General features: G+C 44.5%; 1 protein-coding gene and 1 long non-coding RNA gene across 2 annotated transcripts; one reads left to right on the forward strand and one right to left on the reverse strand.

Annotated features, from left to right (window-relative positions):
• The first annotated feature begins 65 nt into the window (after nucleotides 1-65).
• Nucleotides 66-15,005, forward strand: FUNDC2 (FUN14 domain containing 2). The gene is made up of 5 exons (XM_072627033.1): nucleotides 66-279; nucleotides 2,956-3,106; nucleotides 5,002-5,077; nucleotides 11,699-11,830; nucleotides 14,543-15,005. Exons 1-5 carry the CDS (start codon nucleotides 153-155, stop codon nucleotides 14,618-14,620), a joined length of 564 nt encoding a protein of 187 aa, XP_072483134.1. The 5' UTR covers nucleotides 66-152; the 3' UTR covers nucleotides 14,621-15,005.
• Nucleotides 15,006-18,072: 3,067 nt separating this feature from the next.
• Nucleotides 18,073-19,053, reverse strand: LOC140516094 (uncharacterized). The gene is made up of 2 exons (XR_011971287.1): nucleotides 18,929-19,053; nucleotides 18,073-18,648 (listed from the first exon to the last, which is right to left on the reverse strand). It is a non-coding gene; the product is annotated as an uncharacterized lncRNA (long non-coding RNA).
• Between the last annotated feature and the right edge of the window lie 7,411 nt (nucleotides 19,054-26,464).

Here is a 26,464-nt window from a genome sequence, read left to right on the forward strand (position 1 = left end):
GCTAGGACGCCGGGTGACCGCAGCCCCGCCCCCAGGCCTCTGTGACGTAGAGGCCGCAGCCCCGCCCCCAGGCCTCTGTGACGTAGAGGCCGCAGCCCTGCCCCCGGCCCCGGTCCCGCCCCTGGCCCGGCCTCTCCTCCGCAGCCGTGGGAATGGAAACATCTGTACCACGTGTAGGGCTGCCCGCCTCGGTTTCTCGGCGCTCCACCTCCCACCGCCTGGATCCTCAGCGCTCCTCCTCGCGAGATGAGCTCGACGACATGGCCGCCTCGACCCAAGGTGGGCACGGGGGGGGGCGCCGGGGGCCGCGGCCGGATGGGGAGGCGGAGGAGGGCGGGGAGGCTGGGCCGGCGGGTCGCGCGCGGGGGAACCGTCGGGGGTCGGAGTCCGAGCCGGGCGGGGGCGAGGAAGGGAGGGAGCGGAGCAGGGCCGCGCAGGGCACGCTGGGCCGGGAGGCCAGCCCCTCCCAGCAGGTCTCTCGTCCCCTTCCTTCCTTCCTTCCCCTGGGCCCCTCCTCTCTAGAAATGTGTCAAGTGGTCTGGCCTCCCGGTGGGGAGACTGAGGCACAGCGGCGTGGCCGGGCGACAGGTGGGTGCCCTGGCCCCCTTACCCAGCGGGGCCGTCTTTCGGCCAAACAGCCGGGGCCAGGACTCCCTTCACCTTTCGAAGGGAGAAGGCACTTGCCTCCCATCACCCCTTGGGTGATGTTTACTGTTAGGGACCGAGAAGGAACTTGGATCTAGCCCCTGCTCTTTCCAAAACCTACAACTGGATCCATATTTGACTCCTTTCCCGAAATCCTCTTAAAGCAGCACGATCGAGTGCTGTTCTCAGAATCAGGACAGACTTGGATTCTAATCCTGCCAGTGGACATTCCAGGCGGCGTGGCCATGGGTAACTCGATTCTCTGCACCTGCTCCTTCATCTCCAAAGTTAAAATTAGAATACCCTTGACACCCGCCTCACAGGGCCACTGTGACAGTAAACACTGTAAACAGTAAAGCAGGAATATGACATTTTCTTGCTCTGGAAACTCCTGTAGTCCACACAGATCGTACCTGACAGTAGGCTTAGCTGCCCAAGTGTCCAAGAAACCAAGTGACCTGCCCCAGGTCACACTAGCTAGTAAGGGCCAAAGCCAGAACTGGTTCTTCCTTAGTCCAGTGTCAACCGATTCACTCTCCCCATGATACCTTTCTGCAGAAGTACCCCATTACCAACCGATTTTCAGCTTAGAGACAATACTCCCACTTTGGGGGACTAAAGCTTAAATTTACTCTAGGGAATGTATTCAAATTCCTCTTAAACCAGTTTTCAGCCTGTACCATCTGTTGGAATGATATGTTCCATCATTTTTACGATATAGCGAATGATTGAATGAAACAGCTTTGTATCTATCACTGCTCAGAAAACTCAGTTTAACTATCTTTTTTTATACTGTCAATTTTTGTCAGATGTGACATTGGTCATGACCCTGAAACAAATTCAATTTTTAGAAATAGGATTTTGGGGGTAGCTAGACTGCAGTGGATAGAGTGCTTGGCCTGGACTCAGAGAGACCAGAATTCAAATGGGACCTCACACACTTACCAGCTGTGTGACTCTGGGCAAGTCACTTGACCCTGTCTGCCTCAGTCTTCTCATCTATAAAATGACTGAAGAAGGAAATGGCAAACCACTCCAGTATTTTGGCCAGGAAAACTCCAAATGGGGTCACGGACCCAGACACACCGAAAAATAACGCACAGCAACAAAAGCATACAAGGCCACGCATGGTTTGGCCCTAACCTGCCTTTCAAACTGCATCTCCCATTGCTTGCCTTCATATGCCAGGTGCTCCAGCCAAACCGGGAACCACTCACTCCTCAGATATAACTCATGATTTTCTGCCTCCATGCTTTTAGTTAGATTATTTCCCTCTTCCCCTGCAGTTCTCAATCACCTGGCACAAGCCTTCCCAACTTACACACCATCTCTCCCATGGAGCCTTTCCTATTTCCCCAAGTATTACTCCTTCCCCTACTCATCTCTCTTCTCTCCTAGAGTAGGACTTGTATCTTTCTTGTATTTTCATGTTATATTTTATGCCATCCTCTCCCAGCTATTTAGGTGCAGCAGCCCTCAGTTTCACAAACTAGATAGCATCCTCAACTCCTCAATGTTTCTCTCCCCACCCCCCCCACCCCCATGGCCAGTCTGGTACCAAGGCCTGTCATCTCTAACTTTGTAACATCTCTCCAAATGTTCCCTTCTCTCTCCTGACACTGCCACTACCCTGGTTGAAGTCACCTCCCATCTGGACTATTGATACAAGTTGGTCCATTCAGCCGCCAGAGTGATTTTCCTAACACTCACCACCTCTACTCAGTAAACCCCTATGGTTCCCTTTCACCTCCAGGATCACATACAAATGCTGTTGGCATTCAAAGTCCTTGATAGCCCAGCCCCTTCCCACATCTCTAGTCACCTTACTCCCTGACACACACCCTTGGATCCACTGTCCCACCAACAAGCCCCTCCATTTCCACTCTGGCTGTCCTCCATGCCTGGAATGGACCTCTCTCCTCCACTAAGTATGGATCTCCCTGACTTCCTTTAAGTGTCAACTAAAACCCACCTTCTACAGGAGGCCTTTCTTATTCCAATGCCTTCTTTCTCTTAATTGTTTTCTATTTTTCCATAGCTTCTTTGTGTGTGTTGATTTGCTTATTATCTCCCCTGTTGTCCAGAAGAAAACTTTTTGCAAATAGTAAAGAGTCATGTAAATGTCAGACCTTATTGCTACACTGCTCCTTCTCCCAATCCAAAAGTTCCTTGACCTCAGGGCTTGCATCTTTACATTCTTTTTATTAACTTGTATTTCGTAGGTTCTCCATAAGTATTTTGTGTTTTGATCAGAATGTAGTTTGTCGTGTTACTCCCCAAATTTCATTTGTTCACTCTCCATGTTTCTAGCAAAATTTGATGGGAATTTTGACACCCTTGACCTTGCTGAATTGGCTAAGAAGCAGCCATGGTGGCGGAAGCTGTTTGGGCAGGACTCAGGACCCTCTACCGAGAAGTACAGCGTGGCCACTCAACTCCTGATAGGCGGGGTCACCGGTTGGTGAGTGACACCTCCAGAGGCTGCCAAATGCCTCACTTCATGAGTTAGGTGCCTAGTGGTTCCACTTGGCTCAAGGCCTGCTCTGGGCCCCATAGAGTTGGATGGTTCAGGTCTGGTGCTATTTTCACTGGAAAAACCTTCTCTCTCATCTCCCCACCTAGAAGCAAGTCCCCTCTGCTGAATTTCAGGTCTAGTCTAACTTCTGCCATGAGGATCAGGTGAAGGAACTAAATGTATTTCGTCTGTAAAGAGGACATGCTGTCTGGATCTGAGAATGGACCTCAAAGGCCATCTAGTCACAGAAGGTAGAATCTCAGAGGTTCCCTTACTAGAAGGGAATCATCCAGGCCAGACAGCTCCCTTTTCAAGTTTCACAAAGGAAGTGGGGGCCTTGTGAAATCCAGGCCACCCACCCCTCACTCCACTAGCTACCGTCCCCGCTAGCTCTCCTCCCTTTTGTGCCTAAATTTGAGTCAGTGCCTTTTCTTCCTCTGCAGTCTAGCATGTGACCTCATTCCACTGAAACTGCCCTCTCCAAAGATCTCAGTAATCTCCTCACTGCCAAATCCTGTGGCATTTTCTCAGCCCTCTGCCTCCTTGGACATTGTCAGCCACCTTCTCCTGGATAGTCTCTCCTCTGTAGGTTTTCATAGCACTGCTTTCTCCTGGTTCTCAAAGTCACCTCTGCTAACCATGGGTGTCTATTTTGGTCTGGGGTTTTTTTTGTGAGGCAGTCGGGTTAAGTGACTTGTTCAGGGTCACACATCTAGTAAGTCTAAATCTGAGGTCAGATTTAAACTCAGGTCCTCCTGACCCCAGGGCTGGTTTTCTATTCACTGCACCACCTGACTGCCCCAATGGGTGTCTCTTCTGGCCTGGGCCCTCCTCTCCCTCTTGAGTATCTCCCTCAATAATCTGATCAGTTCCTACGGGTTCATTGCTCATCCAGGTAGTCAGGCAGACAAGCACTTCCTGTGTCTTCTCCAGGCACTAAGGCACTGTGCTAGGTGTTGGGGATGCAGATGCAAGGAGAAAGACAGACAACCTCTGCCCCAAAGAGCCTTCATTCCAGTGGGAGAAGAGAACACATGAAAGGGAGCTGAAAAAGTCAGACCATATTATCTCTAAGACCTCTGACTTTCCATGGTCTGGATGGGAAATCATTTAGAAAAGTTAAAAAGCCCCATTTAAAGTGGTCACACACATTATTGACTCATTGTTCTAGGCAACCCCCAGCTTCAGCATGGACTGTGTTCCAAATGTGATCATCTTGTGTGTCACTTGTTTGGGAAAAAGAACTACCCTTTATAGTGCTGGGTTGTTAGGTTTCCAGGCCACGCCCACAGGCCTTCCTGTAAATGAGCCTCAGTGGTAGAGGCAGCTTGGGGAGGGTAGCGCTGCCAAGACTGGCCCTCAGGGTGTGGATATAAGGTCAGAAGACAGGTGTTTGACCCGGGACTCCTCCTGTGTCAGCGCATACTCAGTTGTGGATAGAAAGTTCCAAAACACTGAATGTACGTGTTCCTGTGAAATGTTTTGGAAATGTAAGAACTCTGCTGAAGACCCTGAAGCAAAGCAGTTTCAAAACCTGAAACTGTATAAAAGTAACATTTAAAAAACATTTACCTCTGGAGAAAACCTAGTTTCAATTGAGGCCTGTTCATAGTTGCAAACAGCCTATCAACCTTCTCTTCCACCTTGGGATCTCTTCTCCCGATGGCCCTTTTAGGGCTTCATTTCATTCCACAGTGTGTCCTGCACATTCCATACTGCCTGTTTCTGGAGGGGTAGGGAGTGTCTGACTTCGAGACCTTGAGTTCATAGCTACCTACTTTTTCAGATGTTAGTGTGGCTTCCACTCAATCCATTTGTCATCCCTTTGTTTTATTTTGTAGGTGCACAGGTTTCATCTTCCAGAAAGTTGGAAAATTGGCAGCAACAGCAGTAGGTGGTGGATTTTTCCTATTACAGGTCTGTATGGGGAACATGAAATGAAGATCCTAGCTCTAGAGCTGGCAGGGAGCTCAGAGGCCAGCCCTAAACAACTGAGGAAACCAAGGCCTAGAGAGGGCTAAGCAACTTGCCTAGGAAGTGGCAGAGATGGGATGGAAATCTGGAAAATGAGAGGAAGGGGTAGACTGACAACATCATAATGTGATAGCGGGATTTCAGAAGCCATCAACATGGAGTGGCACGTTGTGGGTGGTGGCAAAATCAAGGGCATGACCTTCTCTGTGGGGGGCTGAGCTGGAACTGGGGAACAGCTCATGGGAAGCGAGTAGACTGAGGAATTGGAAGGTTAGAGTGTTTGAGAGAGTATTGGCATGTACATATGTTGAATCCTCTTGTATAAGATCAGGAGCTGGGGAGAAGAGAGACTGTATGTACAAGGCACTGAATTCATTAAGGAAAAGAAGGTGTGTGTCCTGAAAATGTATAAACAGCTATCAGAATCTTGATTGGGTGATAAATATGAATTGAATGAAACTCAAAGGAAAAGAGGTTACTGAAGTGATGGAGGTAGAAGGAGAACCTGTAGTGGGTAGCAGTGGGAAACAGGTAGTGTTCCAACTCCCTCACCATGACCACTGTTAGTGGATATGAGTGAAAGGGATGAGGAAGGGAGCTGTGTCATTAGGAGGGAGCAAGAAAGGAAAAGGTTTATGATGAAATTGTTTGTTACCAATGAAGCAGGCATTCCAGAAAGCACCATGAAAGGAGTGGGTAGATCCGGAGTGAGGGGTTGATGGGGATGGGAATAAGGGAGCCAACAGAAGGGGCTAAAGAGTGGAGCTTGAACAGTGGCAGCCAGGAATTCAGAGTCGGTCACTAGGTTGGGGTGGCTGTGATGGTATGGTAGTACGGCAGTCATTAAAGAATGAGTTCATTATCCACAGATGTTTGTCCTTGGGTGGAGTTGTCCCAGGGCGTGAGACAGCTGTGTGTGGCTGAAAAGGTGGGAGGGGGAGGGGGCAGTAGGTGTGGAGGATGGTACAAGGCAGGCCTGACACAGTTGTAAGTGACTGTACCTAAAGGGTACCTGGCCTATACTAGCAGCACTTTCTCTGATTTGACATTGACTCATTAATGACTGTTATTTGGGGCTAGTTCTTTGAAACCCTCCCAACCCTGTATGGCAACAGTTTCTGAACGCGCAGCAACTAAAATGGAATCCAGCCTCAAACGTGTAATGAATCCAGGGTTGTTTCTGGGAGCCAGGGTTGCAGCTTACAACTTGGAGGTAGCCTTGGTTCTGAATACAGAGTACTTTGCACTGTGAATGCCCTCTCAGGCCACGATGCCAAGGACCACTGCTGAAACTCAAAAAGGAGTGGAAAGTGGAAAATATTTAAGAAGCCCTTTGTCATAACATTCACCATCTAGCCCACATCTCTCTCTATTTCATCTGCTGTGATGGCCTGAGAGACCTCGATGCTTTGCAGTAATCTAGGTGTACTATGTAGCAGTTCAGTGTAGGCCCTGTAGTAATCCTGTTACAAAGAACCAGTGATTACCACTTCCTTAAAAGCCTACAAACCCTCTCTTTAATAAGATATTCTGCAATTTTCCCAGCAATTCAAGACAAGCTTATTGACCCATCATTTATAACATGTGCCCTCTCCCCTTTTTGAAAATTGAGACATTTGCCCTCCCTGGTCTTTTATTTCCTAGTAGTACTTCCAGGTCTTTCTTTTCTAGTATTTCCAGTATTTATTTTCCAGTATTCCCAACATTTATTTCCAGTTAGTATTTCCTGCTCTACACAGGTGAGCATTTGGGTGAAACTCACTGGAGGAAAAGAGAAGAAGCCTGGTTGTCCTGGAAGTCTGCCTCAGCTTCTCTGAAGGAGTCACTTTGACATCGTGATCTGCCATGGAAGCCTGGTGTGTCGGGCTCACAATGTCAGTTAGCCCTCTATCTATGTGCTGGAGCTCGCTCACTCACTGCCAAAAGCAGAGTTGTTAAATGAGCAGTTTTGCCTTTGCCTTAATGATCATTTCATTCTTCAGAAGACAGAGGGAGCAACAAAGTGAATCTGCTATTCTCAGACTGATTTCTGGCCAACAGAGTGAGAGAGGTTGCTAAAATAGAAAGGATGGAACACTGGGGGGCAAGTGACCATTCCAGCTGAGAATTTGTGCTTGAATAGAGAAAGGCAAGCCAGGCATAGTTTGTCATGTGCCGTAGATCTTGAAAGATCAGTCAGTAAGCATTTACTAAGCACCTGTTATGGCTCTGGCCCTGTGGGAATAGTACAAAGAAAGGCAAGAGTCATCCCCTGCCCTCGAGGAGCTGACAGGGAGGTCTAATGGGGAAGTCAACATGCAAACACCATCAAGAGGGCCAGGAAGGGAGGAGATGAGGACCAGGGCATTCCAGGCATAGGGGCAGCCCAGACATGGAGGGTCTTACTCAAGGAAGAGCAAAGAGGCCAGGATCACTGGATCAAAGAGTACTGGTGCTGGTGGGACATGTGTGTATGTATGTGTATGTGGGTGTGTGTGTATGTCTGCATATGTGGGTGTGTATATGTGGGTACGTGTATATGTCTGTATGTGGGCGTGTGGATGTTTGTGGATGTGGATGTGGATGTGGGTGCGTGTGGATGTCTGTGCATATGTAGGTGTGTATATGTCTGTATGTGGGTGTGTGTATGTTTGTGGATGTGTGTTATATGTGTAGGTGTGTGTGGATGTGGGTGCGTGTATGTGTATGTCTGCATATGTGGGTGTGTATGTTTGGATGTGTGGATGTATGTGTATGTGGGTGTGTGTGGATGTGCATATGTGGGTGTGTATATGTCTGTGCATATGGGTGCGTATATATCTGTGTGGGTGTGTGTATGTTTGTGGATGTGTGTGTATGTGTGTATGTATGTGGATGTGGGTGCGTGTATGTGTATGTCTGCATATGTAGGTGTGTATATGTCTGTATGTGGGTGTGGGTATGTGGGTGTGTGTATGTCTGTATATGTGGGGGGTGTATGTATGTTTGTGGGTATGTGGGTGTTTGTATGTGTATGTGTATTCTATGTATGCATGTGTGTGTGCATTTGTGTATGTGTGTATCTCTGCATGTGTGCGCATGTGTGTATGTGTGTGCATGCCATTGTGTGTATGTGTGCATGTATTGTGTATTTCTGTATACATGTGTGTATATGTATGTGTGCCTGTGTGTATGAGTGTAGATCTGTGTGTATGTATGTATGTTTGTACACATGTGTCTGTGTATTCATGTATATGTCTCTGTATGTGTGTCTCTGGGTGTATGTGTGTATGTCTTTGTATGTGAGTGTGTACGTGTGTGTATTCATGTGTGTATGTGTCTGTGCATATCTATGTATGTGTGTTTATGTATATATGTGTGTCTGGGTGTATGTCTGGGTGTATGTGGGTGTATGTGTGTATTTCTGTGTATGGGTGTGTGTGTACATGTGTATGTGCATATGTATGTATATATGTGTACATGTCTGTGTATGTATCTATGTCTGTGTGTATGTATGTATGTGTGTGTATATCTGTATGTGTGTATGTGGGTGTATATGTGTGTGTGGATGTGTGTACATGTGTGTATGTGTGTATTCATGTGTATATATGTCTATGTATGTGTGTATATCTGTGTGTGTCTTTGAATGTGTGTGTGTACATGCGTATTGTGTATGTATGTGTATATATTGTGCACATACGTGTGTATGTATATGTCTGTGTATGTGTGTATGTCTCTGTGTATGTGTGTATGTCTGTGTTGTGTATGTATATGTATGTCTGTTGTGTGTGTATGTATGTGTCTGTGTATGTATGTGTGTCTGTGTGTAGGTCTCTGTAGGTCTGTGTGCATGTCTGTATGAGTGTATGTGTGTGTATGTCTGTGTATGTGTATGTCTGTGTATGTGTGTGTCTCTGTGTGTACGTGTGTATATGTGTGCATGTCTATATGTGTATGTCTGCATGTGTATGTATGTGTGTTTGTTGTATGTCTGTGTGTGTTTGCGTGTGTAGTGCTTCTGTGTGTGTGTATGTGTGTATGCATGTGTACATGTGTGTATGCCTCTGTATATGTGTGTATATCTGTGCATATCTGTGTATGTGTATGTATGCGTGTATTGTGTATGTATGTGTATGTGTGTATTTATGTGTATGTGTATGTATGTCTGTGTATGTATGTCTGTGTGTATGTCTGTATTTGTGCGTGTGTGTATGTGTGTATTCTGTGTATGTCTCTGTGTGTGTGTGTAGAGTGGAGAAGATTGTTAAAGTTTGGGGGTTGAGGTTAGTTATGAAGGACTTTGAATGCCAAAGAGCATTCTGTACGTACACCAGGAGGCAATAGGGAGCCACTGGAGTTTATTGAGAGGGGTGGAACATGGTTGAACTGAGAGCTTTTGAAAGATCATTTTAGTGACTGAGTGGAGCCCATACTCGGACAAATTTTAGAGGATTCATCAATAGGATGCCATAACCTAAGTATGAATTTCTAAAGATGTATTCTCTTTCAGTTTTATACCACTTTCATTTTCATTTCTCTCCACCCTTCCTTACCCAGTGAACCATCCCTTGTAACAAAGAATATGAAAGAGGGAACTTAGCTATTTAGCAGAACTAGCTGCCCCATGAACTGAGGCTGACAGCTCTGAGCGCCTTCACCTGTCTCTGAACATTCTAGGTGGTACCAACTTACATTAGTGTTATATCTACCAATGGGATGTGAACACTTTGAGGGCAGGGGCTAGATTTGCATTTTCTTTGTATCCCCAGCTCTACATGGCGCCTGAGCCATTGAGTTTTCTGAACACAGATCCCCCCCTCTGCAAGGAAGGGAAGGAGGTGAATTTTCTTTTCTCAGATTATGAAAATGCAAATAGAAATCATTTCAAAGGACTCCTGAAGAGAAGGAGGAGTTGTCTAGAGAGAGTGATCTGGCTCCAGAGAGAACTTACCAGACCAGTGCAGACTTTGAAAAGACATCTCTAGGAAATGGAAGCAAGGGTAGTTAATAGGTGAAGAAAAAAAAGGAGCAACATCCTGTAAGAATGATATCCAGAACCCTCTACCTGGGAGTGCTTAGAGATGAGAATATTCCAGGGAAACATGAGAGCTGAGTCCCAGTATTGGATGAATTGTTATGTAGAAAAAGGATAAGTTTGTTTTCCTTCACCCCAAAGAACAGAAAATGGAGAGAAGCCATGAAAAGGTAAATTTGGGGCTTAAAGTCAGAAAAAAAGCTGTGGGAGAAGGGACTCCCTTCTGTCTGTGGGATTTTTTTAAAAAAAGGTAAATAAATAGAAACAAAAAAAACAGTCACAAGGAGCTTGCAGAGACATGACAAGAAATGATGAGATGCCACACGGTAATAAATGGTTTGTGACCAACAGAGGGATAATATAGGCAGCAGAGCAGCTCCAGGCAGGGAACTGTCACTGTCTACCCTTGGTCAACTGATGGCTTCATGAAGGGGAAATCTGGGAAGGTAGAGAGGGAACGTGTCTTGAATAGACATGGTGAGTTTGGAGAACAAAAAAGGGACACTTTGAGCTGAAGTATAGGACACATTTAGGCTGGAAAGTTAGATGGACAATGGAAACTAGCTCCTCCCTCTTAGAAAGGTGTTGAACTGCAAGTGTGCAATGAGGCATGTTGTATGACACAGTCAGTGCATCTGTTTTGCTTAACTGTAGTTTGTTGTTATGTCATTTCCTTCTCCAGCTCATTTTACAGATGGGGACACTGAGGCAAACAGGATTAAATGACTTGCTCAAGGTCACCTGGAGTGAGTGTCTGAGGCCAGGTTTGAACTCAGGTCCTCATGACACCAGAGATGGCACTTTATCCACTGTGCCACGTAGCTGCCCCGTTACTTTAATAATAATTACTTGAGATAAAGAACCACTTATCAAATCTAGATTACTTTAGGGTGATTGTTTTTTCCTATAGATAAATGCTTTCATTTAAGTTTCGGAGCAGAGATTATAAAACCTGAATGACTTGAGTAAATGTCTAAAAAGTTTCTCTGAAGGGTTGAGATAGAAAAGATGGATGGTTGAGAGGGAGAGAGACATAGGGAGCTCAGTAGGTTCAAGGGTGTTAGGTGGCCATACTCTGTTGACCTGAGCTATGACCTTTCAGAGATTTGATCCCCAGATTTGAGTTCAGCGTTGGTAAGATTGAACCAAAGCTGTCTCCTTTGCCTATCTATTCCTAGTCTCATTCCCGCTCAGTGGGCCCGATCCCAAGCCGCCTCCATGCTGCCTAATAAAAGTGGCCAAGACAAGTCAGTAAATCTGAGCTGGGAGCCACACCAAGTGTTGAGGGACAACTGAAAGAGATAATAACACAGTTTTGCAGAAATGTGTCAGAGGTAGATGTTTGCCTCAGTAATCTATGTGAAAGGAGGAGGTTTTTGGATAGTAAGTAAGGAAAAAGAGAAGAAAGGAGATAGAGTCTATTGGGACACAAATATTCATTTAGGTTTATTTCAGCTCTCAGATACCAAAGCCTCAAATGAATGCTGGAAAATCAGAAAGTTCTATTTAGGTGACTTCATTTCCTTATGCAATTCTCTTGCCTATCTTTCTTTTAATCTTCCAAAATACAGATCGCAAACCATACTGGTTACATCAAGGTAGACTGGCAGCGAGTTGAGAAAGATATGAAGAAAGCCAAGGAGCAGCTGAAAATCCGAAGGAGCAACCAGCTTCCTACAGAGGTGAAGAGCAAAGCTGAGGAGGTAATGAAACTACTTTGTGAACCCCACCCCCACTCCCACCCCTACCCCAGAGAAATAAGATAAACCTATGAGGAAGTCTCGAATTTCTTGAGGCCGAAATGCTGCAGGGCAGAGAGCTCCTAGTCAAGCTCACTTGGAGCAGTATTCACTCAGCGAACGGTTCTCTTCCCCATTTAATCAATGTAATCAGTGGTCTGGATCCCATCTATCTATACCTTTTTCCTGGTCAAACCAATTTCTCAGTTATAGATATCCGGTAGCTCCAATTAGCAGGGCGATTGGCATCAACTAATATTTGTCTTTTGCAAAACTTTGAGAATAATTGGTGCAAAGGAAGCCCCTGTTTAAGTGAATGACACCTGACAGTTAAGAAAGGATTAACTTAACTAAAAGATATTCCTGGTCTGACACTGACTACCTCTGTGACCCAAGTCAGTCCTTAATCTTTGTGAACCTGTTTCCTCCCCTGTAAAAAGGGAAGTTCAGGATAGATGATTTCCCTTTTGGCTATCACGTTCTTTGATTCATTCATTAAGCAAATAAATGCACATAGACTGAGAAATCTTTCTATCCTGCCCCAACTTCTCTGTTGACCTCCAATCTCCATATCTCCAGTTGCCTTTCAGACGTCTCAAATGGGATGGCCAGTAGACATCTATTTTAAACTCATTATGTCCAAAATGTCCTTGCCCCTTCCCTGTTACTGTAAAGGGCAGCACCATCTTTTCAGTCTCCCAGGCTCACAACCCAGGAGTCATCCCAGACTCCTTACTATCTCTCACCCTGCCATATCCAATATGGTGCCAAGGCCTGTTGATTCCACCTTCGCAACATCTCTTGAATATGTCCCTCTATCTCCTCTGACATGGTAGCTACCCTGATGACGATGCTCATCACCTCACACCTGGATTATTTCAGTACTCCCCTCTACTCACTCCAAGGCCTCGAATCCCAATGCCCTCCCTCCTCACTTCTGCCTTTTAGAATGCCCTTCTTTCAAGGCTCAGCTCAAGCCTTTCCTCCTTCCAGCTCCCAGAGTTACCTTGGATTCATTGTGTATATATTCTCTATATACTTATAAATGGATGAATGGAGGAATGAATGAAAAAGAATTTTTAAAATTCTTACACTGGGCTAAAACTAATGTACCCCCTGCCATTAAGGAGCTTATATTCTAATGGGGGACATGGAGGAGAGGGTGGCCAGGGAGAGGTCCTTTGGTTCAGAAACTTAAAGAGATGGGGAGTGGAGTCAGAGAGGATTAAATTTTAGCACATATTGTCTCCTCAGTAGAATGTAAAGGGATGGGGATTGATGATGGGAATTGTGCCCTTTTTTGTCTGTGTAGCCCAGCACCTAGCACAGTGCCCTGGCATGTAGTAGGTGCTTAATAAATGTTTGTTCCTATATTGATTCATGATGCACATGGCTGTCCTAGCTGATGCTTTTAAAACAATACAGAGAAGCCCTGTGGGGGAAATGCTAGGTTCTCATATTAATAATTACTCAGAAGTAATTATCTAATTCTTATATGGTGAAACATGATTATATTGGCAAGATCACAGGAGCAGGAGAAATGACTGTAAACCTTATAGGCAGATTGAACCAATGTGGTATGTTCAGCCCCCAATCTAATTGTCACCGGCAAGTATTGGAAAAGTAGGAGAATAATCTGCTACTGTCCCATCAGTTTGAGTTCATTGTGCTTTCAACCTCAGTTGGCCTCAGATGGACTATGAGGAAGCAGGAGGAAAAATCCAGGGATCTTTTTGTAAGCATATAAATTCCTGCATAAAATATGCCAAGGAACACCAGAAGAAACAGTTAATGAGCATGACTCTTATTACTACTTGGGACTAAATGATTTTTCCTATGAACAAACACATCTCTGAAATTATAGTTGGGTCAGCTGGAACGATGGGATGTTTAATTTACATATAACTGTGTAGGTATACATTTAATGTATAAACTGAGGTGAGGAGTTATTGGTCAGCATCAGGGAGCTGGTGTTCTTAGGGTCAGGAAGAGACCTTAAGGAAGAATATCTAGTAAAGCCCCCTCATTTTACAGATGAGAAAACTGAGGCCCAGAGAAACTCAATGAGTGTCAGAGCCAAGATTTGAATGGTTCTTCTGATGCTAAAGCAGTGTTCTTTGCACTTCTAGAAATAGCAGGAAACACCTACTAAGAAGCCTCTGAAATGCACTGAACTCACAAGAGAAGAGACTGAGTGATCAGCCACAGATGGTTGTTAGTAGCCAAACCCTGGGTTCCATCACTTGTCCTCCTTGAACTTTACCCTCTTCTGTAAAATGAGAGAGTTGGACTCTCGAGACTGACTTTAAGGGACCTTCCAGGTCTAATCCTATAAATTATTGCTAGCTTCATGTTTTAGAGATGCTTTGACTTTGCATCCCCAAGATTATAGGAAATATATAGATGATGGAGGGTAGAATGCCCCTTTCTTTCCCTTTGCCCCCTTCTCTCCAAATATATCTCATGTCTGGGATGGAGGAAAGAAAATTCCATTCCTTTACCTTGTTTTCTTCATTTACCCTATGAAGATGAGCAAGTACTTTTGTACCAAAGTTGGATTACCCCCAAAATATTACTATGAAGTAGTTAGAAGATCCATAATTTATTTTCATGAAAGCAGTGGGCCCTGCTCTGTCCTTAGCAAGGGAATTGATGATTCTTTTTTTCTGTGACCAGGTTGTCTCCTTTGTGAAAAAGAATGTTCTCGTGACTGGAGGCTTTTTCGGAGGCTTTCTTCTTGGCATGGCATCCTAAGGAGGAAGACTTTGATGACTACACTTTACATTTCCTACCCATGTCCTTCCTTAGACTCTCCTGGGCCAGTCTTCTCATAATTAGCACTGCACTATGGGAGCAGCATAAACCATGTGGCCCTAATCTAAGCTCTAGGATGATTGAAGAAAATCAATGACCTGTCCAATTTTCTCTTCACTGGCCTTGTAGCTCTTTTGACGGCTTGCTTTGTTAACTAATTAGCTGTTTTCTAGGTTGTAAGAGCAAGTTTCCCTTCCCTCCCTGTAAGACAGCTAAGTGGGGAGAGATGCATTCTCAAGCTCTATACTCCTCTGATTGGTCCCTACCTGCTGTCATTGTGTTCTGCCTTGTGGAGATGAATACACTTGCCCATTGATCACTAAAAGCTCTGATGGCTTGTGTTTTCTGTTCCTTCTTCAGTTGGTCTCAGAATTCAGAGACATGGTTATGAAAATCACTGTTTGCTTCACAGGTTTGGGGGGCAATTGCCTTCTACTTCTAGGTATCTCAATTTAGGGCACTTGAGTCATCCTTTATATTTTGAATGTGGACAGCAGCTAACTGAAATGAAAACTCAAGGCCCACCACTTAGAAAACCTTAGGTAATAAACAATTTGGGGGCAGCTAGGTGCTGCAGTGGATAGAGTGTAAGGCCTGGAGTCAGGAAGCCTCATCTTCCTGAGTTCAAATCCAGCCTCGGACACTTAGTAGCTATGTGACCCCGAGCAAGTCACTTAACCCTGCCTCAGTTTCCTCATCTGTAAAATGAGCTAGATAAGGAAATGGCAAACCATTCCAGTATCTTTGCTAAGAAAACTCCGAATGGGGTCACGTTTGACCACAATAAATCAACAATTCGAATTGTTCAGTCATCTCTTAATGCTTGACCAAACTTTTGACATTTTCCTTCATCAAAACAAAATATCCTTGATGAATAAGTATTTCAGACTCAGATTTTTTCAAGACTTGGTTGTTGGGCTTGGGCTGAACCCAGCCGATACAAGAAGTTTCAAACTTCTGGGAAGGGATGGGAAGGCTCAGCTTTTTCTGCAAATGGAGCTCTTGTCTCCTTATGTGAGCATGTGGCAGCAGGTTGAAGGTAGCCCATTTTACTACAAATGAGGCAGGTTCCTCCACCTCTTGCCCTCCTGCTTGATGCTGTGGGGATTTAGCAATTCAACAAGTTACCAGGAAGTGATTTTACTGGAGATCAGTTTGGAGGGCGCCAAAGCGGCCCCTGGTGGCATTTGGACACATTGCAAGGCCATGGGCCAGTGCCATGCATTGAGAATGATGCTGCACTCGCATGTTCCGTGGTAACTAACTGCTAATGCTGTGGTAGCAGCGTTTTTAGCTGGACCATTAGAAGCATTTGACAAGCTATCAGATTCAAATATCAGATGCTCTTAAATCACATTGCTATGACCCACTCACTCTGCTAGACACTGATTTTTCTATGAGGTTTTGTGTTTTGACAAAAGAATGACTGTATCTCATTTAAGTGATCACAAAGATTATACATTAGTCATCAGTCAGGCTCTGGTATTATTGTGGAGGTAGTAAAAGGAGCTCTGGGTGCCCTCAAGGTCTTGGCTTTAGATCTGTGTCTTTAATTTTGTTCAAAGCATTCAGGAAAGAGGAAACTAACTATAGCACTCAGTGGCAGGAGCCAACTTGGACCAGTTTGCAAATGATCCTTAAATCCTCATTGTGAGCCATTCCTTAAACCAATGAGAAAGATACCCAAAAAGCACTTTAGGAAAAGTAACCCCCGAATTCCATGCCCCCAAGTCCCCTCTCCCCTACCTTTGCAGAAAGGTTGTGCTGCTGGAGCCAGTTTGAAGCAACTCCTGAGAGTCACTTTTTAAATTTTCAGTGTGAGCACTTCTGTGTGCTTCAGAAATATGCAAACTCTGCAAGTCAAGCTTTAATGTATTTGTTTTGTTGCTTTCTAGACTTAAAATTAAGTGGCAGAGAAAATGTTAATAGTGCAGATTATACTTAAAAGGGTGGTAGTTAAAAGGGCTGGTGGTTAAGTATTTACCAGCACACACCCCATGGTACCCTTTATTTGAATTCTTCTCTATCTACAAATATCAGTGATGCAAGTATGGAAGAACATGGTAAGTCTCTTATCACTAAAAGGTTAAAAAGTAATTGAAGGTACTGAGCTTTACAGATCTGATATAATCAGATTCAGAACTGGTTGGGTGGCTGAATTTTCAGTGTCAACACAGCAAGAGGTTTCCAGTGGAATGCCCCAGGAATTTGTGCTTGGCCCCTCTGAATTCAGCGTTATTTTCCCCTTCAAATCCATCTGTCTCCCAGACTTTCATCTTTTTGTCAAGTGCACCACTATCCTTCTGGTCCATTGGGTTCAAAACCTTCTTGTCATCCTTGACTCTTCTCTTTCGCCTATTGCCCATTTGGTTCATTTTCTGACTGTTAGCTCAATATCTCTTCTCGATTCCCTTCTTTCTTCTCACAAGGTCACCATTCCATTTTCCAATCACCTCCTAGAGATGTCTTCCCCAACTCCAGCTGCCAAAGTGGTCTTACTGAAGCCCAGGCCAGAGAGCTCCAACTGTTTCATGATTTGACTCCATTCTACCTTTCTAAGCTTGTTCCATGTTACTCCCCATCACAGACTTCCTGTCATTGCACGAGACAATACATTTCCTGGGTGCTCTCTGCTATCTCCTCCCCTCCATACTATAAATGTTCTCCTCACTTCTGCCTCTCAGATTCATTCCCCAGTTCCCTTCAAAACTTAGTTCAAGTGCTACCTCCTACATGAGGGCTTTCTTGATTCTCCCTAAGCTGATAGCACTTATCTCCCCCCCACCAAATGACTTTGTATTTTCTTTTTACCTCTATACATACATGTTGCTTCCTCCAATAGAACATAAGCTCTTGGAGGGTAGGAGTAGCCCCAGTGCCCAAATCATTGTTCGTTGTCCTAGGTCACACTGGGGGGGGGGGGGGCGGTGCAAGGACTAGAACTCAAGTTTGATAAATCCATTGTCACTGGTACCTCCCAAAGCCTGGTCCCTATGAGTCACCAGTGTTCTTTTGCAATAGTAGTAGAGGTGCTACCAATGGCAAAGACATAACAAAAAAACTTGAAGGAATAAGGACAAGCATGGGGAGGCTGAATGAAATTCATTTGCCATTCACATGATGGTTTACTTAGAGAACCAAAGAGATTTGAAAAAAAGGAGGTGAATCGGTATCAAGTGAGTCAAGTAGCAAATAAAACAAATGTAAAACAAATGATAGAAATCATTAGCATTTCTGTGTTTTACTCAAAAAGAATGCAGGAAAAAAAGGAATTTCATTCAAATTAACTAGAAAATCTGGAAACTATTTGGGTATTAGCCTATAAGACACATGAGGACTTGGGTAAATACAATAAAACACACTTTACAGAAATAAAGGAAACCATAAAACAGTTGATCAACAAACATTTATTAAGCACTTACTATGGATGAGGCACTGTACTAAGCACTGGGGTTCCAAAGAAAGACAAAAACAGGGTCCCTGCCCTCAAGCTCTCACAGTCTAATGGGGGAGACAACATATACGATAGATACAAGGTAAATTGGAGGTCATCTCTGAGGGAAGGCACAAGCAGTGGGGGGCTGGGGGGACAATTGGAGAGACATTCATTGTTCAAGGTTGGAACTGTCTGATAGAATACAGGTGATATTACCTAAATCATTTCACAGATTTAGTGTTATATCAAACTACCCACAGGTATAAACCGAGTTATAGAACTGCAGTCCATCTCTAACATTCCTTTCTTTATCCTTGTTGACTTTCCAGTTACCTTCCCAATTTCTGTAGGAACTTTAATATTTGGCATGTGGTCCTCCTCTCCAGTCAATTTGTGGCCAGCAACCTCAGGAACTTTGATGTTTATGTCAATGGTCCCCGAAACAAACCACATTCTCCATTCTTTAATCTTTTTTAACTCCAGTGAACTCCACAGTCAGGGATGTGCTGGTAAATGTTTAGCAATCAGCTCTCTGAAAAAAAGAAAGTTAAAGTTGTTAAATCTGCATTATTAACATTTTTCTCCATCAAGCAACAAAACCATCAATTTGTTCTTGATTTGTAGCATTTGCTTATTTCTAAGGTGGAAATGTCCATGCTGACAAGTGAGCAGTTCCAGCTGGCTCCAGCCCACCCCTGGGCCCAGCCACTGCACTTTAGCCACACACATGCATAAGACCTCATCATCTCTCAGAATTACATTTATCTTTAAAAGTTGGGACTTGTAAGTTCTGTTCTTTGCCTGGACTTTACCTGGAAGGAGTTAGGAGCTATTGGAATCTTCTCAGAAGGATATGTACTGAGATGTACATATGCTGGAGAATGATGAGAATTGTTTCCCTTGGAGCACTTCCAGTTTCCCTTCCAAATGTGATCTCCTAGTGGCAAAGAGAAGCACCATGGATGGCAGAAGGAGAAGTCCTGACAAACACTTCCTTAGATTTCCTTGGTCAGAAAACAAAATATGAAACCAAGGAGTCAACTCTAAAATGGGGTACTTCTTGAGAAAACCATTCAACGACTAAGAATGGCCCCTGGGATTCCACTTTGGGAGAAACTCAGGCTCATGATAACAGGTATATTATGTTGACTGTACTCCACTTGGGTCATCCCCACCTGAAAATGGAATGCCTTTCTCTAGAGCCACCCTAGCCTTTGACTTTGCTTGGTTCGGGGCTTTCTGGATGTCTCCATCCATGCCATGGGTGGTGTGCCTCACCCTACCAGTTCCCCACCATTTGATTGCAAACTCCTTGAGGGCAGAGGCTATCTTTATTGTTTTTATTTGTACTCCCCTGGCACACAGTAGTCATTTCATCAATGTTTTATCATCTATCTGTCTCTCTGAACACAACCTTTTATCTTTTCAATTCTTTTACTGTTTTCATTCTTATCCTATTTCTTACTCTTTATCATGGCCCCTGGTCCTTGGCAGGGCCACCCCTAGTGTGTGCAGGAGGGTGGGAGGTGAGTAAATTTGGGGGGGGGGACCTCTACATAAACAGTTTGATTTGAAATGCATTACAAAATTCATGGGCCCACCTGAAGGATACTGACTTAGTGATGGAGATTTAGAATAATTACCCACCTTTGCATAAGAAGTATTGTGATTTAAAACCCTGAACCCAGTGCCAAAATGACTGTCCACACACTCGTGCTCCACAAGACCATTCCATTCTCCATGCAGCTGCTCAATTGATATTCTTAAAACACAGGCTGGACCAGGTTATTCCTTTCCTCATGAAGCTTCTATGACTCTCTGCTGCCTTTAGGACCAATGACCAGGTCCTCTGTTTGGCATCGAAAAGCCTTCCCACCTGGGTTTCCGTTTAGCTTTCCAGGCTGATTAAATACAATTTCATGTACTGAACACTCTAGCTAGGTTGAGGGAGCGAGGTGGCACAGTGCATAGAGTGCCAGGCCTGAATTCAGGAAGAGTCATCTTCCTGAATTCAAATATTGCCTCAGATACTCATTAGCTGTGTGACCCTGGGCAAGTCACTTAATCCTGTTTGCCTCAGTTTCCCCATCTGTAAAATGGCAAACCACTCCCATATCCTTGCCAAGAAAACCCCTAATGGGGCCACAAAGAGTGGGATGTGACTGAAAGTGACTGAAAAACCACAAAACACTCTAGCCATATTGCTGTTCCCTATACATGACATCCCATCTCTCTCCTCTGAGTACTTTATTTGGTCTTATGGGCAGGTTAAAGTAAAGACCTGGGTTCAGGAATTTCTAGGAAATTGATACTCAGGAAGCTGATACAAACAAGGGTTTATTATTATTTTGAGCAATAAGTAGACCAAACACATACACACACTCACATAACACCACATGGCAATATAAACAGGTTTCTCCCCATGGATGCAAGAAACTCACCCAATGTGAGGGGGTGGGAAACATGTCAGGGGAGAGAACATACTCAAAGTTAGGGTGAAATGATATACCCTAAGACTTGAGAACAGGGAAACTGGTACTAGATGTGGAAGGGGGCATTCCTAATCAGACCCAACTGGGGGAGAACAATTCTTAGGGTCCTTCATGGATACCAGGCTGGGGTGAGGCATGGGGAGGGGGAGTTTCTTTATTGGGACCATGAGCTAAGTTGGTCGTGTATGGCAGCAGAGGAGAAGACTAGCTCAAACCCTTGCAGCAGGTGGAGAATCTTATCCAATCAGAAGCTGAGAGCCTTATCTGCCTGAAACAGGGTTAACCATGTCTGTCTTTGCCTAAACGCTTTATGGGCAGCCATTAAGACCTGTTAGCCTAAGGGACACCATATTGGAGTCCTGTCATTGTGATTATAACATCAAACAATGTTTACAATTACCAGAGGGTCTTTGCACAGTCTGTCTGTTCCTTGTGTCTGGAATTCTCTCTCACCTCCATCTCTTGAACCCTTATTATCCTTCAAGCCTCAGCTCCAGGACCACCTCCATCTAGAGGCCTTTCTTGATTTCCTCAGTTGTTGGTCCTACTCTCAAATGTTGTGTACATTTTGTACATAACTGGTATTTCTTCATCTGGTACAATATAAGCCCCCTGAAGACAATGACTGTATTACTTTTCTATTAGCATCTACAGCGCCTAGCGCAGTAGCTGACATATGACTGGTTGTCCATACGTGCTTGTCGATTAGAGACTGACGTACATCATAAATTATAAGTTCCACAAGAGCAGGAATTGTATCTTTCTGTTTGTCAAATATAAATACAGATGAGGAAACTGAGGCAGAGGTGAAGTGACTTACCCAGGGTCACAAAGCTAGTAAGTGTCTGAGGCTGAGTTTGAACTCAGATCCTCCTGTTTCCAGGTCTGTACCACATAGATGTCCCTACAACCAGTTCAAGAAAAATTGAGGTTGGAGAGAATTTGCAGTTGAGAGGATTAAGGATGGGGCAGTAGCAAAGCTGGTGGAATCTAGCATATCAGGATAGGGCACCTGAAGCAGCTGATGGCTGTGTCTATGCCTGCCACAAGGAGAATCTGCACTCCCAGATTCATTAGGACAAGTGGTGGGAGTTGTTGGGGTAGGGTTCTCCAAAGCAGAGAGGCCCCATGTGGTAGACTAAAGGCAGCACTGGTCCTTTGGACCATCCCTCTTCACCCAGGCTACCACCAGCTTAATTTGCATCAGTAGCCAACCAACAGTCAGCTACATTCCTTTGTCACTATCTACCATCCTAGAATCCCTTCCTCCCCTTCCTCTCTTTTCCTCTCATCTTGTTTCTCATCCCTGGTTAACCCCACCATCTTATTTCTTGCCTCTTTGTTCCCACACCATGGCGGTGGTGCATTTTGGGGAAAAAGTCCCGAACACATGTTGACTGGAGGTGAAGCTAAGGTAGCAGAGTGAGAGGAAGCATTCAAGTCTAGCTCTGCTCCCACATCTCCACAATGAAGATCTAGAAAATGCATTGGACTGGATTTTGATCAGGAAAGCTAAAAAGTCACAATAAGTCATTTTTCCAGCCCAGGGAAGCATAGGGAGATAGACTGAGAAGTCTTCAGATGCTGGAGAAAAGGGCTGGCTACAGTGGAGTGAGAGCATTCCAGTGCCCAGAGACTGAGAGTGGGCTGAGATAGGGCACCACAAAGACACCCTACTGGATAAGAAGGGGGCCATCTGGCATCTTGGTCATCCACCAGCCAGTGCTGGGTCACAGATCCAGGTAGAAGAGAAGTCATAAGCATTAACCAAAGCTGACTACTGAACACTGAACAGGTTCTGGGAAAGCAAACAGTAGCTGTGTGAGTGACTGATCCCTAGAGCAAAGCACAGTATCCCATATCTAAGAGGAGTCCACAGTTCAGTATGGGAGCAGTATCTATAAACCTGGAGAACCTGTCAGCAGGTTAATAGTAACTGAGTCCAGCAGCATTCTGCTGAAATTCCCAACCAAGGACAAGCCAACACAACAAGACCTGGGTCAGAAACTTGCAGAACTCTGACCAGAAGGCCAGTGAACAGACCTCCTCCAATCATAGCACTTTGAGAGCCCTGAAAGCTTGCAGGCCCCAAACTGTAGCTTTGAAAGCAGCAGAAAGTGGACAGAAGCCCAGGCCAGACACCCCTCCTCCTGCCCAAATGCAGAGCCCAGACCTAACAACATCAAATCTAAAGTTAGAAAGGAGGCTGCTGGAAGAATGAGCAGATGGGGGACAACTAGGTGGCACAGTGAATAGAGCACCGGCCCTGGAGTCAGGAGCACCTGAGTTCAAATCTGGCCTCAGACACTTGATACCTACTAGCTGTGTGACCCTGGGCAAGTCACTTAACCCCAACTGCCTTGCCTTCCCCTTTCCCCCCTCGCCAGAAAGAAGAACGAGCAAATGACAGAAAAGGAAACTGACTATAAAGAGCTTCTGTGGTGTTGGGGAAGTTCAAGGCACAAACTGAAAAGACAATGACTTGAAAGCAAGAGTCTTTAAAGATAGCCATTTCAAAAGCCAAGTGGGAGCCGTAGAAGAAAGAATGGAAATAGAGGCAAGAGCTAGGGAAGAACAACAGGAAAGGAGCATCAGAAGCTTGAAACGAGAGGTTCAAAATCTTCCTGAAGAAAATAACTCCTTGAAAATTAGAACTGGCCAAATGGAAGCTAATGACTTTGAGCCATTGAAATAAACAAAGTCAAAAGACTGAAAAAAATAGAAGAAAATATGAACTATCTTATAGGAAAAACAGCTGACTTGGAAAAGAGATTGAATAGGAATAATTTAAGAATCATTGGATTATCTCAAAGCCATGATCACAAATTGAGCCTAGACATATTCTGAGAAATCTTAAAAGAAAAATGCCCATCTCTCAGAGAACTAGAGCAGAAAAGGGAAATAGCCTTAGTTCATATTACTGCCTTGCTCCATCCCCACCCTCACCGCTGCAGTAGTCTACATACTAACCAAAGTGAGCCTTGAATTCACCTCATATTCTCCCACCATGGTACTTTTCTCATTCAGTATGCCTGAAATGCCCCCCTCTTGTATTCTATATGTCCTTTAAAGTTCAGTTCAAATGTTTCCTCCTCCATGAAGCCTTCCTTGATCCAGAACTTTCTTTCTTGGCCCTCACGATGTAGTTTATTTTACACTCACTGTCATCAGTGGTTCTTACCTTTTGTTGTGTGTGTAATGTAACACCAAACCTTGGCTGTCTAGTGAAGCCTACAAACCCTTTCTCAGAGTCATGTCTTTAAATGCATAAAATCAAACATAGAGTTACAAAGAAAACCAATTACATTATAATTTCTAAAAATTTAAGTTCACAGACTACAGGTTAAAAATCCCTGTAGAGTCAAGAAGACTTGGGTTCAAATTCTGCTTTAGATACTCAATATGTGATCCTGAGCAACTCCTATAGCCTCCCTGTGGCTCAGTTTCCTCATCTGTAAAATGAGCTGGGACTTGCTGGCCTTCTGAGGTCCCTTCTCACTCTATAGCTGTCTATCATATGATCACCACAACATACTTAGCATGTAATGCTACGGATTATAGTTAGATGTTGGTATTGTAGCTCACTCCTCAGCTGCTAACTCCACAAGGGCAGAGAAAGTGTGTTGTCTAACTGTGATTGTCCCTAGTAGGTGCTTAACCAAATGTCTTCAGCCTTGGCGATGAACTCTTCAATTGTGCTTGAACAGAACAATGGAATGACCCTTCCAATTTCCATTTTTCTGTGCAAATGTCCAGCATTTGAGGAAGATTCTCTGTTATACAGGCTAGCCTGAGGACCTAACATCCTCATGTAATCTGGTTTCCATGGACACACATTTTCAGCAAATCAAAACAGCTGCCTCCCAGGCTGAGGGGTCCTCTAAGACATGGCAGAGAACTGAAGCAATGCTTTCTTCCCCTCCTCCCAAAGACAGCAAGATACTAGTCTAGGGAGAAACATCTAAAAGGGGGGAGCTGGACCCCCAGTTTGGATCAAAATGAGCTCATTATTGTAATAGGGCATTTACAAAAATGAAGTTGGTCTGTCAGTCAGTGACTAGCATTGCTTGATTGGGTCATATGCATAGTCCCTACCATAGTTCTTTTTCCCTTTTGCAACTTTCTTGGGATTTGGGACCTACAGCTCCAGTCTCAGAACTTGTTCAGGTATACCTGTACATACAGGGCAAGGCTCTCTAGAGATGGGCAGAAACTTCGAAACCCACTGAGGTTGCCCCTCTCCACCTTTTACAGATGAGGACATTCAGTCACAGCCAGGTGGCAGACTTGCCTCAGGAAGAGTCTAAGTAGAACTGGAGTACAAGACTTCCTACCTGCTGCACATTGGCAAAGTGAAGGCCAACTCAATGTGAACGCGTTGCAATCGTCCCTGCTGGCCTCCTTCCAGCTTCAGCTGCCTCAACTGGCCTATCACTCCCTGCTTGTGTGTCATAGCAGTGACCAGCATTTCCTCATTCAGTGTGACTTTACAGGCTTTCATTGGTGGGCATCAAAACCTGCCAACTGATCAACTGGGATGGCCCTATTCCAACACATGTGACAGCTTTGGCTAACAAGTGTACAGGAGTTGAGCCTTACTGTTGCTGTGATGTAGAATACAGAGCATATTCATTGATGTCACACATTGTAGCTTCCTCACAATCATGGCCAGCTTTCTGACTTGGCTTCTCTAGTTCAGGGGGCATTAATTGCATATCAAGTGTGTGTGTGTGGGGGGGGGGGGGGTGTGTATGCAAGAATGTGTGCCTCTCACTTTAAAGCACAACCATCTAAAATAAAGCAGTTCCTATAAAATTGTAGAATCAAACAACAGTATTGTAGACCTGGAAGGAATTTCAGAGATAATCTAGCCCAATTCCATTAGATGAGAAAAGCGTCTCAGGAAACAAGAGAATTAGTGGCAAAGACTAGAACTTTCTAAGAACACTTCTCCAGGAAAGGATTTCAGAGTGAAACTGAACCTTTCCCACCCACCAGATCTTTAAATAGAAAACAGGACAACAGGTGGGATACCTTTCCCTCAATAAAAAGAGCAGTTTTGCTTGACAAGGAAAGAGACTATAATATCACATATTCAATGAAGTCCTGCAAGTTCATCTTTGATCCAGTGACACTGGTCTCCTGGCTGTTCATTTCCTGACTCCACGCATTTGCCCAGAATGCTCTCACTCATCTCTAACTGACTTCCTTTAGATTCCAACTTAAATCCTGCCTTCTACATAAAACCTTTCTTAACACCTCCTACTTCTAGCTTTCCTTCTTTGCATTATTTTCGATTTATCCTGTTTGGTTTCAAGATAGTTGTTTTCTCACTGCCTACCCTGTTAGATCGTGAACTCCTTGAGAACAGGGACTCTTACTTCTCTGTTTCCCCAGTAGCACACAGTAGGTGCTTGATAAAATACTTAATGATTCATCTCATTCATATCATCATCAAGGAAGACATGGGCTAGATTTGTGAATCAATTAAAAAAAATTCTGTCAAGTGAGATTCTAATGTTTAACAACAGCCTGAGAGAGACAGGATGAAATTATTTTACCTCTTCTTGGTGCTAGCCACTTGTCTGCTTGCCCTAGGAGGTAGCTACTACCCTGGAAAGAGAACTCCAATCTCCCACATAGAAAACCAGAGGGAGAGGAGTGATGTCATCTCTTATCGGGCTACAACAGAGATCAAAGTAGGAGCAGTAGTCCTCTGGGGGTGACTTATCTACACCCTTTCCTTTCTTTGTTGTTTACCTCCCCCTCTTGCTAGACTGTATAATTTCCCATCCTGTTCCACCTGGATACCAGCCTTAGAAGACACCTACCACTGGGGTTGTGTTCACTCCTACT

This window comes from Notamacropus eugenii, chromosome X (genome assembly GCF_028372415.1).
Source record: "Notamacropus eugenii isolate mMacEug1 chromosome X, mMacEug1.pri_v2, whole genome shotgun sequence".
Lineage (NCBI taxonomy): Eukaryota > Metazoa > Chordata > Mammalia > Diprotodontia > Macropodidae > Notamacropus > Notamacropus eugenii.